Source organism: Aquarana catesbeiana, linkage group LG10 (assembly GCF_042186555.1).
Source record: "Aquarana catesbeiana isolate 2022-GZ linkage group LG10, ASM4218655v1, whole genome shotgun sequence".
Classification (NCBI taxonomy): Eukaryota; Metazoa; Chordata; class Amphibia; order Anura; family Ranidae; genus Aquarana; species Aquarana catesbeiana.
The window spans coordinates 39,881,297-39,893,599 of NC_133333.1; the positions used below are offsets into that span (position 1 = coordinate 39,881,297).

At 44.9% G+C, this 12,303-nt stretch overlaps 1 protein-coding gene across 1 annotated transcript in view; it reads left to right on the top strand.

Moving 5' to 3' along the window:
- Positions 1-12,303, top strand: part of TMEM145 (transmembrane protein 145) — a 198,498-nt gene that overhangs the window by 127,141 nt on the left and 59,054 nt on the right. Inside the window, exon 6 of the mRNA XM_073602043.1 lies at positions 4,661-4,745. Coding sequence (XP_073458144.1) covers positions 4,661-4,745 — 85 coding nt within the window. The remainder of the gene's footprint in view (positions 1-4,660; positions 4,746-12,303) is intronic.

Sequence of the window (12,303 nt, forward strand, 5' to 3'; positions counted from 1 at the left end):
GTAAGGCACTTTTTTATACCTGCACAATCACATGTGCATTTCCCAAAGGTTTTTAAAACAAACCAACATGTTTGTTGTATAACAATGTTTGCAGTAGCATTATGAAAAATCAAAATATCCATTTCAGATAAAACAGGCCTGTGTAAAACCAACAAGAAAGCCAAAAAACTTGAACTTACAAAGTTCACATTAGGTAAAACCTGAAGGCTATATCAGACATCAGTATTTAGGAACTGGGTTTGATATAGCGTTCAGATGGGGGGAAATCACCCCTGGAAAAGCCAAATTTGGAAGATGCACACCAATTTACGAATGTCAACATGTGCTATCTGCCATCAGGGGGGATCAAGGGACGTGTTTTGGGGGAGCAAGCCCTTCCTCATCGCTACTTTATAATTGAGGAAGGGGTTGCACCCCCAAAACGCGTCCATTGATATCCCGTGATGGCAGATAGCACATGTTGGCACACTGTGTGCATCCTCCAAATTTGGCTTTTCTAAACATTTAAAAAATTTTGGTACGATAAAACAGGTGATTTTGTGGGGTTTAAATTCACCCCAAAACATCAATGATTTTATTATTTTTTTTAATAACATCACTGATTTGTTGCTGGATGTTTTGCAATTGGAGATTACACCCCATGATCTCCCCGATCAGTATCTGGGCACTTTCAGATGTAAAGCGTTCTGGATCACGAACACCTAAAAAGAGATAAAGAACAAAAAAAAAGGTCTCAAAAATCTGCCACCAGCCATCTCTTTTACCTGAGCCTGTGGTCGCAGACACTCACCTGTTGTGGTGCCAATCTCCACCACGTCTTCTTCTTCCTCCTGCTCCGCTTGGGTTGGGGGTATTTCCCCTTCTTCCAGAGGGGGGGGTCTCTGGTCTCCTGGGATGAGGGGTGTCCGAGTCTTTTCTCCCCTATGTAAAACAAAAATGGTATACTTAGCACACAGATATTTGATGACAGAACTAGAAATAGGAAACATTGCTCTGAAGTGGGGTACAATTGTCTATTTTAGCAGAGTTCCAAGATGTATATTTTTTATTGCCCTTTGTCAAGCTGCAATACTTTACCTGTTTGGTACAAGCTTCACAGATGTAGCCCCCCCATAGTATACACTGGAGCATCTGTGTGGCCCCCCCTAATAAAAATGGTGTTCTTGTGTCCCACACTAGTGCTCCAGTGTCCAGATGTGAAAACAGCTGCTCAGTGTCCTCTCCTTACACACAATCTAGTTTGCATTTCATTCTAGTAACAAACCCATCTACACAAACAAATATTTGGCATCCAAGTAGGCCCCCAAAAATGTGTGAAAATGCATATGGCCTAAACAATGGTGTTCTAGAGGCCGAAAGAAAAATGTTTGATACGAACGAATAATGTGCCCATGAACATTAAAGTTGACCTTTTGAAACGTTACAACTAATAAAAGCATATGGAGCAGAACGAACGTAATAAAGACAGAAAGAATAGGAACACAGCACAACTACTTACTTTTTTGCAGCACTCTCCGGATCTTTCGGTACTGCTCTGGCTCTCTCAACTTCAGGTCCGACCACCGCTTCCTGAGCTGATCTTTAGACCTTCGTACCCCGAAATTCCGCTCTAGACTCCTGGCCACTTTCGCCATGATCTTGGCCTTTCGGATGTTCGGGTTGGGGTAAGGCCCATATTTTCCGTCATAGTCGGACTTCCTCATGATGTCGACCATCTCCAACATCTCCCCAAATGACATATTTGTGGCCTTAAAACGTCTCCTTCTGGATCGGGACGTGCCTGGATCCGGGCTTTCCTCCTCCTCCTCCTCGTTGCTACAATTAGCCCGCACCTGCTGTATGTCCGCCATCATGCTCTTCACCCACTGCGCCGAATGAAAAGGGGCGGGGAATACACTAGAAAGAACGTCAGGGGCGGACGGAGTTACACGCATGCGCAGTGTATATAAAGCGTAACACGCGTGCATATTACGTTTGATCTGTGAGCGGAGGAAGGAGCATTGGACGCGGGCGATCATAAGAACGAAGGTAAGAGACAAACTTGTGCCTATACTGCTTCTAGATTGAAGCCTATATTGTAACAAGATTAGGAGAGTTTTGTGTGACATTAGGCTTTGTCTTGTGTTGTGTCTTGCAGTGAACATGGATATGGTACTGAAAGATAAGGACTTCATTTCAGTCTTCATAGAGATGCTAAGGGAGCTGCCCTGTCTGTGGGAGATTAAACACCCCCATTACAAGAACCAAGCAAAGAGGAAGGCAGCACTGGAGCAATTGTGTGAAATTGTGAAGCAGGTGATCCCCACGGCAGACATCACTTTTTTAAAGATTTTCATTGGTGGCCTGAGGAGCACATATCTGAGGGAGCGCAATAAAGTCCTTGATTCGCAGAGATCTGGAGCAGCAGGTGACATCTATGTCCCCAGGATGTTGTACTACGACAGGCTGCACTTTCTGGCAGGCCAGACTGAACCCAGGCCATCCCTCTCCAGTCTTCCTTCCACGCTTCCTTCCCCCCCGGCTGAGGCTTCTGACGCCCAACCTGGGCCTTCCAGGCCACATGTGGAGGAGCCCAGATTGAGCCAGGTATAGCATTCCTCTAAATATTTCTGCTTGTCCAATCAATGATGTGAACTAGATGTTAGTTGGGAGTACTAATTAAGGATTGTGATTGATGATGCAAAACATTACAACTATGTCCCTTTTTCATACACAGGGAAGTCTCAGCCAGGAGGTGGCCGGGCCGAGCCGGCTGGCTGATCTGCAGGTCCCTCCACCCCCCCTGGAAACAGAAAGTGGCAGTAGGAGGAGTGCCCTAGAGGAGGCGGCTATCAGATTCTTTTGGAGGGCTACAGAGGTCCTGGGAGCACCACACACCAGGCAGGAGAACATTGCTGCATTCATTGCCTATAAAATGCAGAGGATGGAGGAGGGCCAAAAAGCCATGTGTGAGGCCCTCATATCTGAGGCTCTGGCGAAAGGTGTGAGGGGCCAAATTACACCTCACACACAGCTTTGGGATGGTCCTCCTCCTGCAGGTCCTACTCCTCCTCCAGGTCCTACTCCTCCTCCTGCCACATCTCCAACTGCACAGCCACAGCCCGGAAGGAAGTGTGAAAGGAAGACCAGACAGTGAGGACCCTGGATCCAGTCTGGTGGGCCAAAAAATGCAGCCTCTTGTGGTACCACAGCCTGCGGACACAGATGTCATCTGCTGCTATCCAAGTCTCTGTGAATCCCGGACCAGACTGCCCTCCCTTACATATGGACTCCTCAGGCCACCAATTTTGATGTTGAAGAATTGATGTCTGCCGTGGGGGTCCCAGGCTTCGCTAATTTCTCTTGTTGATCCAGTGTTGCCTTCCTCTTTGTTTGGTTCTGATCCCTTAATAAAGGATTTTTGTTTTGAATTCTACTCTCCTATGTGTTTTACTTCAAAAAGGACAGTTGGTTTGTGAGGACTCAGGTACATTTCAAATATACAATGTGAAATGAACAAGGGACACCAACAACAAACAATCTCCTTGAGATTAAATAATAAAAGATATCAATGGTGTTGGGGTAACCTGACACCCAAAACACACCCAAAAATATTCTGGAGTAAAAATAAAAATAACATTGAACAAAGATCAGCCTTGGAAAAAATCGAAACATTAAATAAAAAAAAAGGCTTAAAATCCAAAATAAAAAAAAAATAAAAAATATAAAACTGTCAGATGTGACAACTAATAACAATATATTGAGGGAATCCCACTAAAACAACACAAATAAAAGTTTGTGAGAAGTGTGTGTGAATACGAGCAGCAAAACGACTTAATTCTTGTCACATTCTAAAGAAGAAGAGAGTGCGCTGTATTAAAACATTTTGAACATTGCAGCGTGACGAAAGTGCTGCATCCATTGCGAACGCTAAGTTTACCAGAACGAGCTGTCCTGTGTCGAAATTTCTTCTGAGCATGCGTGGCACTTTGTGCGTCGGAACAGGCCACACACGGTCGGAATTGACGCGATCGGACTTTGTTGTCGGAAAATTTTATCTCCTGCTGTCCAACTTTGTGTGTCGGAAAATCCGATGGAAAATGTCCGATGGCGCCCACACACGGTCGGAATTTCCGACAACACGCTCCGATCGGACATTGTCCATCGGAAAATCCGACCGTGTGTACGGGGCATAAGGGTGGCCCGCTAGGATCTGAAAGCCAAGCACCTATTTATTTTTCCCAGCTGTGGAAGAATCCTCAATATGAAAGGGGCATCCAACCATTGGGTGGTCAAATAATGAATGGCATTTACATAGGAATGAATCAAGATTCTTCCACTCCTGCAAAGAACCTAAGTCTAGTTGAAGTGTCTAGGTCCACAGTGAAAATCACAGAAAAGACACGACAACTAGGTGTAAGTCTGGGGGGGGGGCGGTAATAAGGTATAACCATACTAAATTTACAGTTTCCTTTTAAAGGTGAGCTCCAGGAAGGTATAAAAGACCACTACTTGTTCTTTAGTATGGGTGTTAATCTGTGTTTGTAATGGCATCCTGCATTGCACAGTGCGGTCAGTCTAAAACTGGAAGCTTGCTGTCAACTGGAGAGATTTCTTATTTCTTCTCACCATCTCACGTACTGATTACACACCATCTTGCTAACACTGTTATTCTCTGCAGGGAGATGGTCTGCAGTTAGAGTATGAGATGACCCTGACAAATGGAAAATCCTTCTGGACGAGACACTTCTCTGCAGATGAGTTTGGTCAGTATTTATTTTACATTTATGATACCTCTCTTTGGGTTTTGGGATGTTTAGTGCGCAGAAGTGTTAGGAACTGGAAGTGAAGGACAGGTTGGAGTCCAGGACTTAAATGTACCATTTGATGAAAAAGTCAAGGTTATCCTCATTATGAACCATGTGACAAAAAGATCTTAAAATGGAACTACTCTGCATCTAAGCAGCACAAACCAAAAGCACTATTTAATTCATTTGTAATATAAAACTCTCCTATCCATCCATGTTTCCAAGCTTTAATATGCTGAGAAATCACTTTAAAAAACAACCTCTAGCATTTTGGCAGTGGCCATCTTGAGAAAGGGCAGATGACTCCATTTAGCGTTCACTTCCTGGAATCCATCCTTCAGACACAGCTGATCATGGTAAAGGGCCAGTCACAGCGGCTCTTTACCATGTGATCAGCTGATCACATGTAAACAGACTTGTTGGTTATTGGCAGTCCTTTCCTCCCACGCTGTGTCTGTGTGAGGAAAGGAGAGCCGTTAACCAGCAAGACTGTCAGTACATTATTTACACTGATAATTCATGCTCTGATTATCAGTGCACCCTATCACTACTCATCAATGCCGCCTATCAGTGCTTATTAATGCTGCCTATAAGTCCCGCCTATCAATGCCTCCTGATCAGTTGCTCCTCAGCAGGACTCTGAGCTGAGTGCATCTCTCATACAGCCCAGAGCCTGCACTGACAGTTCCACCTCCCTCCCAGGGATGGGAGAGAAGAGAGCCGATCTGCTCCTTCTCCTGCCCCTCTCCTGCTGTGTGTGCACTGCAGAAAGTGTGAAGCCCAGCAGCCGAATGATCAAATTCCGCTGCTTAGCTTCAAACTTCCCCCGGTGCACACAGGAGGAGAGGGGCAGGAGGAGAAGTGGCAGCTCAGCTCTCTCCTCTCCCATCCGTGCAAGGGAGGTGGAACTGTCAGTGCAGGCTCTGGACTGAAAGAGAGAGATGCTTTTAGCTCAGAACCCTGCAGCCAGCAACCCCACAGGGCCCCCCCCCCCCCCCCGACATTGTGACCTTTGTGACCCTGGTAGTTCTGCCACAAGTGTGAACCAAGTCTTAGAGCATTTTTAGAAAGTACAGAAAATACCCATTGATCCTGCTGCCAGAAATGCAGTTCCTTTGTCCCTTCCTGTGACCAGAAAGGAAAGCACAAAGATATTATCTATTTTGTGTAAACTACTAGTCCCATTAATCCACCATGTAATGCAGATGAACAAAAATAGACAAGTATGATGTCCAGCCTATGCGACAACCATAGGTGTGAGCAGCTTATTGCCCTCCAGCTGTTGCAAAACTACAAGTCCCATAAGGCATTGCAAGGCTGACAGTTACAAGCATGACTCCCACAGGCAGAGGAATGATGGGACTTGTAGTTTCGCAACAGCTGGAGGGCCGCCAGTTTGAGACCCCTGCATTAGGGTGTGCACCTCAAAGCTCAAACATGTATGTGTGTGTGCATGTGTATTGATACTGACGGTGTCAGCAGAGCACTGGGAGGTGTCAATAGGGCAGTGGATGGTGTCAGTAGTTTTTTATTTTTATTATTTTTTACAGTTTTTATTTTTTTATTAGTCTTTTACGCTTTTTTTTATGAGTCCTGTTAGGGGGCTTTGGTGAAATATCAGGGATTTAAACAGGGGGAATCTGCACCACACAGGGCGAATAGGGTGTGCCCAGCAATGGTGATAACATTGGCGCCTCCTATAGGTACACTACAGAAATGAGTGTAGACATGAGTGGACGAGAAGTGTGTTAGTGGCAGGATCACCAGGTTAATGTAAAGGAAAAAAGTGTAAAAAAGAACACCAATGCAGCCACCATATCTGAGGTCTGGTAAGATGCAATATAATAAATTTTGGGGTTTAGATTCGCTATAAAGAACAGGTGCAGGTTTATTTTGTCTCCAAGTTAGCTGTGATGTTTCTGGAATGGCACCTGACTAGTGATCCGTTCATGTGTGTCCCAGCAACGCCTGTTTCCCATCATTTAGCGGTACGCTGTCATGGTGACAGGCTGAGCACGGTGCAGTGAGCCAAACCAAACAGCACCATGCATAGTTATATAGCTGAGGCAGCCAGATCGTTTCATGCTGTGTAACTCAGATAGCTCACTGTGGACAGAGATCATCGTAGTGGAAAGAGAAGTATGTGTTTGTTTTCATTACTCCATTGGTGGCCAAGCAGTTAGCCTGCAGGGGCCTCAGATGAAGTTCCTTTCTCCTCATAAGAGCCGAATATGATGCCATGTTATGCTTATTAATAAAGCAACTAGATGAATACTTACTGAACTTTAACCACTTAAGGACCAAGCCTCTTTCCGAGATTTGGTGTTTACAAGTTAAAAAAAAATTTTTTGTTAGAAAATTACTTAGAACCCCCAAACATTATATATATATTTTTTTATAACATCCTAGAGAATAAAATGGCGGTCGTTGCAAAACTTTCTGTTGCACCGTATTTGCGCAGCGGTCTTACAAGCGCACTGTTTTTGGAAAAAATACACTTTTTTGAATTAAAAAATAAGACAACAGTAATGTTAGCCCAATTTTTATTTTTATATTGTGAAAGAGAATGTTATGCTGAGTAAATTGATACCCAACATGTCACTCTTCAAAATTGCGCCTGCTCAAGGAAAGGCTACAATCTTTTACCCTTAAAAATCTCCATAGGCGACATTTAAAAAATTCTACAGGTTGCATGTTTTGAGTCACAGAGGAGGTCTAGGGCTAGAATTATTGCTCTCGCTCTAACGATCGCGACAATACCTCACATGTGTGGTTTGAACATCGTTTTCATATGCGGGGGGCGCTACTCACGTATGCGTTCGCTTCTGCGCGCAAGCTCGGCAGTACGGGGCGCATCTACAGGTGCAGTCTACTTTCTACAGTGCAGGTGGCGCTCTTCCACAGTGGCATTGCAGTTGGAGAAGAAGTCAAGAGGAACATGGTTCCACTATGGTTTCCTGGGTCACTGGGCAAAGTGATCCAATTGGATGCTGCCGCCCCATGTGACTTTAGAAGCCATCTTGGGTCAGCCAGAGCATATTTAAGGCCCTGGCACCCAGGTTTGGTGTGTATTTTGCAAGTGGGTAGAGTACGGACAGATACCCTGTCTGGTAGGGACAGAACTAACAGCAGGGAAGGTTCCTGACAAGGAGGGAAAGCGTAGGATTCACAACTTCTCGTTTTGGCACAAGGCGGCCAGGCTGCACTCTGCCCCTCCTAACAAATGCTGTCAGTTCAGCTGAACTCTACTCTCTACATGCTGCTGGATCTGTGTGTTTTCCCGGATGGGTTGTCTTTTTGCCGAGTTTATTGTGAACTGTCCCTGCATTATTTCACTACAAGTTCTTTCATCGCACTTGGACTGTGTGTGTTCTTGCCACCGCACCACGCTGCACCCCATCTACATGCTGAAGAAGAGTAAAACTATTGATACCTTTGGTTTTCTTTTATTTCATTCTAACAAAACACTTTTGTTATATGACAGCACTGAGCTCAGGCAGGAGATAGGATGAGAAAAAAAAGGGAAATAACAGAATAATGAGGTTCAGCATGAAACCTCAGATAACCTACCCACTCACTATGATAAAGTGGGGCTCTATGGCTGAAAAAACAATGCATAAAAAGAAGGCAGACTAGCAGAGCTGCCTAAGGACCATGAATATGAGCCACGGGGGTATGGTTATTCATAGCTCCCAACTGTCCCTGATTTCAAGGGACTGTCCCTGATTTGGAGCAATGTCCCTCTGTCCCTCATTCCTCCTCATTTGTCCCTTATTTTGGTCTGATCTATATAGATGTGTATAAAATGCACTTTTTATCTATCAAAAAGTGTTTTCCAGCATTAAACCTTTTATCTGATTTCTAAATTGCTGCATTTGTAAATTCCAAAAGCCAATAAAAAGGAATAATAGTGGTAAAAAAAGCACTTGTGGGTTTAACCAATCTTGTTTTTTTGTACAATTCTCCTTTAAGGGGGCGTGGCATAGGGGTGTGTCCTATGCCTGCATACTTTAGCTGATAGGTGTCCCTCATTCCCATCTCAATAAGTTGGGAGGTATGTGGTTATTAATGAAAGAAAGTGCAAAAAAATATCAAATTATAATAGTAAAAATAATCCAGATCACAACAATATAATGGAAAAAGTGAAACCACCCACCATCACCAGTAAAAAGGACAACATTGTCTAATATTCACAAAAATTGCGCTGGACGCCGCACTCACATAGTACACAGTTTAGACATATCCAATAACGCTAACAATAGCAATAAACTGGGAGGAAGAGTGTATACACGAAACCACCTGACATGACTCAGAGATATGGCAGTACGGCAAAAACAGGACCAAGGGAGTAAATCCCAGGGACACATTCAACAAGTCATCATGGGGCTGATAAATTGTCCATGAATGTAGGGTTGCCAGTCCGGGTTTTGAATCATGTGTCCGGGTTTCAGTCTGCCTGAAACCCAGACACATTATTCAGACAGGAATGTGGCTCAGAACAGGGCCTGACAGAAGGGTGTTGCGCACCACATTACTATTCTCTTTGGAGTGCCCAAAGGTGTCCCAGGTCTGTTACAATCCTATATTCTATACTAAAAAAAACAAAAAACATTTTTGCTGTGATAAATTGTTTGGGTTTGGCTTGAAGAAAAAGTGGCAACCCCACGTGAATGCCGTAGCGCCAATACCAAGATTGGTACATAAAAGAGTGGGGAATGCACCACAGAGGTAGAGTACACTAAAACAGTCCAGGGGAGGATATCCTTAACAAGCTGAACCATAATGGCTATATTGCTGAGTGATGGATCCCCATAGGACTTTCTGACGACAAACATATACAGTGGACTAGGCTATTGTCCAAATCTGGAAAGTCGTGATATACACACGGACAAAAAAATCCTGTGTAATAGGAAGAAATCATGGAACAGTGTGCAAATTGGGCTATGCAGGCAGAATATTCAGGTGGCAAGCATAGAGTAAGCAGCAGATGGCATGTAGGTATGCAGCGTAGAAAGCAGTAGAAGCGGCACCTGTTTGACAAGGAGCAGAGGATATAGGCAAAGTGAATGGCCAGTAGAGCAGCCTGTAATAACACAGTCTAAATCCAGCCTCTACACTCCGTCTCTGCTCACGGTGACGTCATCTCCTCGCATTCCACTGCGGCCCAGGCTGACTTCCTGGTGGCCACAGGATGGCTCCCCTACACATCTGCCATACCCGTGGACGCTCGTGTTGGATTACGGACTACACCTGCAACACCACCCTATACAGATGAGCCTGTTTTTAATTTATTTTCTGTAAGTGCATTACTTACCTTGCTAATAAATTGCATGGAATATACTATACTCAGGTTGGCGCTTCTTGTGTCTCCCTCTTCTCAACGCTCTGTGAGCCGATCGCTCAAACTCAGAAACAAGGACTGGACATAGTCCTTGTCATCAGTTAATACTGCCTGTAGATATGTAAGTCAAACCTGACGAGGAAACAATCATGTTGCATTAAGACATGCTGCTCAGTGTTGTGAGATGTCAGCAGAAGGTGACGGCACACTGCAGCTCAGGATAGGCGTGCTCCGCGTGTCTATGTACCAGCTGCAGTGTCTGGAGTCCTACCACGGCTTCCCAGACAGCTGGGACAGGTGGGAGGTGTGCTTAGTGACGTCAACGTGTTTCACTGGAAGCCCAGCTTCTTCAGAATGTAGCGCCCACTGTCAGGGCTGGCTCAGCCCTTCCTTCTCTGAGCTGGCCGCTCAGCTGTCAGCTAATTGCCAGCTCTGATCTCTATCCACAGTTACTAAGTGTTGTGGATCTGCTCGTCAGTCTACTTAAAGATCTCCAGCTCACTTCATTCCTGCCTTCGCCTTGGTCACATCACAAGAAACCATCTCCTGTGTTCCTGTTTTAAAACTGGCTTTGCTGACATCCCTTCTGGCTCCTTATCCTGCTTACTGTTCCTCCACTTGGATGCCTGACTTCTGGCCTGGCTGATTACCCGATCTGGTTACTGAACTCTGGCTTGGCTGATTACCCGATCCAGTTACTGGACTCTGGCTACTTTTTATTTTAATTAATAAACAAGTGTGATTTTACTGTACTTCTGTCTCGGTCTTGTTCATGGTTTCTGACACCCCCTAGCTGAGACGTGCTAAAATACACCCTTTAGCCCAGCCCCTTAACATACTTTTCGTGTATACACTGTTCCTCCCAGTTTATTGCTATTGTTAGCTTTATTGGATACGTCTGAACTGTGTACATGTGTGTGGCGTACGGTGAAATTTTTGTGAATATTAGACAACGTTGTCTTTTTTACTGGTGATGGTGGGTGGTTTCTCTTTTTCCATTATATTGTTGTGATTTGGATTATTTTTACCAATAAAATTTGATATTTTTTCTAGACAATTTTGCAGTTTCTTGCATTAATAACCATACCCCGGTGCCTCATATCCATGGACCTTAGGCAGCTCTGCTAGTCTGCCTTCTTTTTATGAGGGAGATAGGATGACCCTACAGCCAAACACAGTGAGAGAATACAATAGAGGAGTAGGTTTACACCTATATAACAATTTAGGAGTGGAGATTCTGATTATTACAATTGCTCAGTGGTTGCTGGTTGTCTTTATAACTGGTATGGTATAGGTTCAGTATATATCACTCAGACATAAAGCTTGTACACAGGAGATTTGTTGAGATGTTTGGCATTTGGTGCTCTGCTCATGAAAGAGAATTTGTTTTAGACTAACTTAAAGTTTTACTAAACCCACAATAGTAAAATCAGTCTGTTTATGCAGTAGCAAGCTTGATATACTCACTATGGAAACTAAGGGGTTAATCCTCTACATTGTATAAAATTGCTGTTTGCTTCTCTCTTCTCTGATTCTCCCCTTCTTGCACTGTCCCCAATCCATCTCCTGATAGCACAGAGCCTTGGGGGCACTTTATGCTCAGTTTGGTGTGTATTGCTAGAGAGTTTTTTTTCTTGGGAGGGTGCATGTGATCCGCACAGGGCCAATCAGCACTGTCCAGACAGAGGGTCAGGGGGCCTGCAGCCTAATAGGACAGTCAGAGTAGAATGAAAACTCTTTCTACAAGCTTTAACCACTTCCTGCCCGGCCCATAGCAGATGACGGCCGGGCGGTGGTTCCGTTATCCTGACTGGGCGTCATATGACGTCCAGCAGGATAACAAGCCGATGCGCGCCCGCAGGGGCGCGCATCGCATTGATCGGTGGAGCAGTGTGTCAGCCTTACACACCGCTCCACCGATCTTGGTAAAGAGCCTCCGGCGGAGGCTCTTTACCACATGATCAGCCGTGTCCAATCACGGCTGATCACGATATCAGTAGGAAGAGCCATTGATCTGACAGACACGAGTAGAGGAGAGCCGATCGGCGGCTATCCTGACAGAGGGGTTCTGCGCTGATTGTTTATCAGTGCAGCCCCCCCTCAGATCACCACACTGGACCACCAGGGATCGCCACTAGGACCACCAGGGAAGGGGCAACATGTGGATGGCCAGGT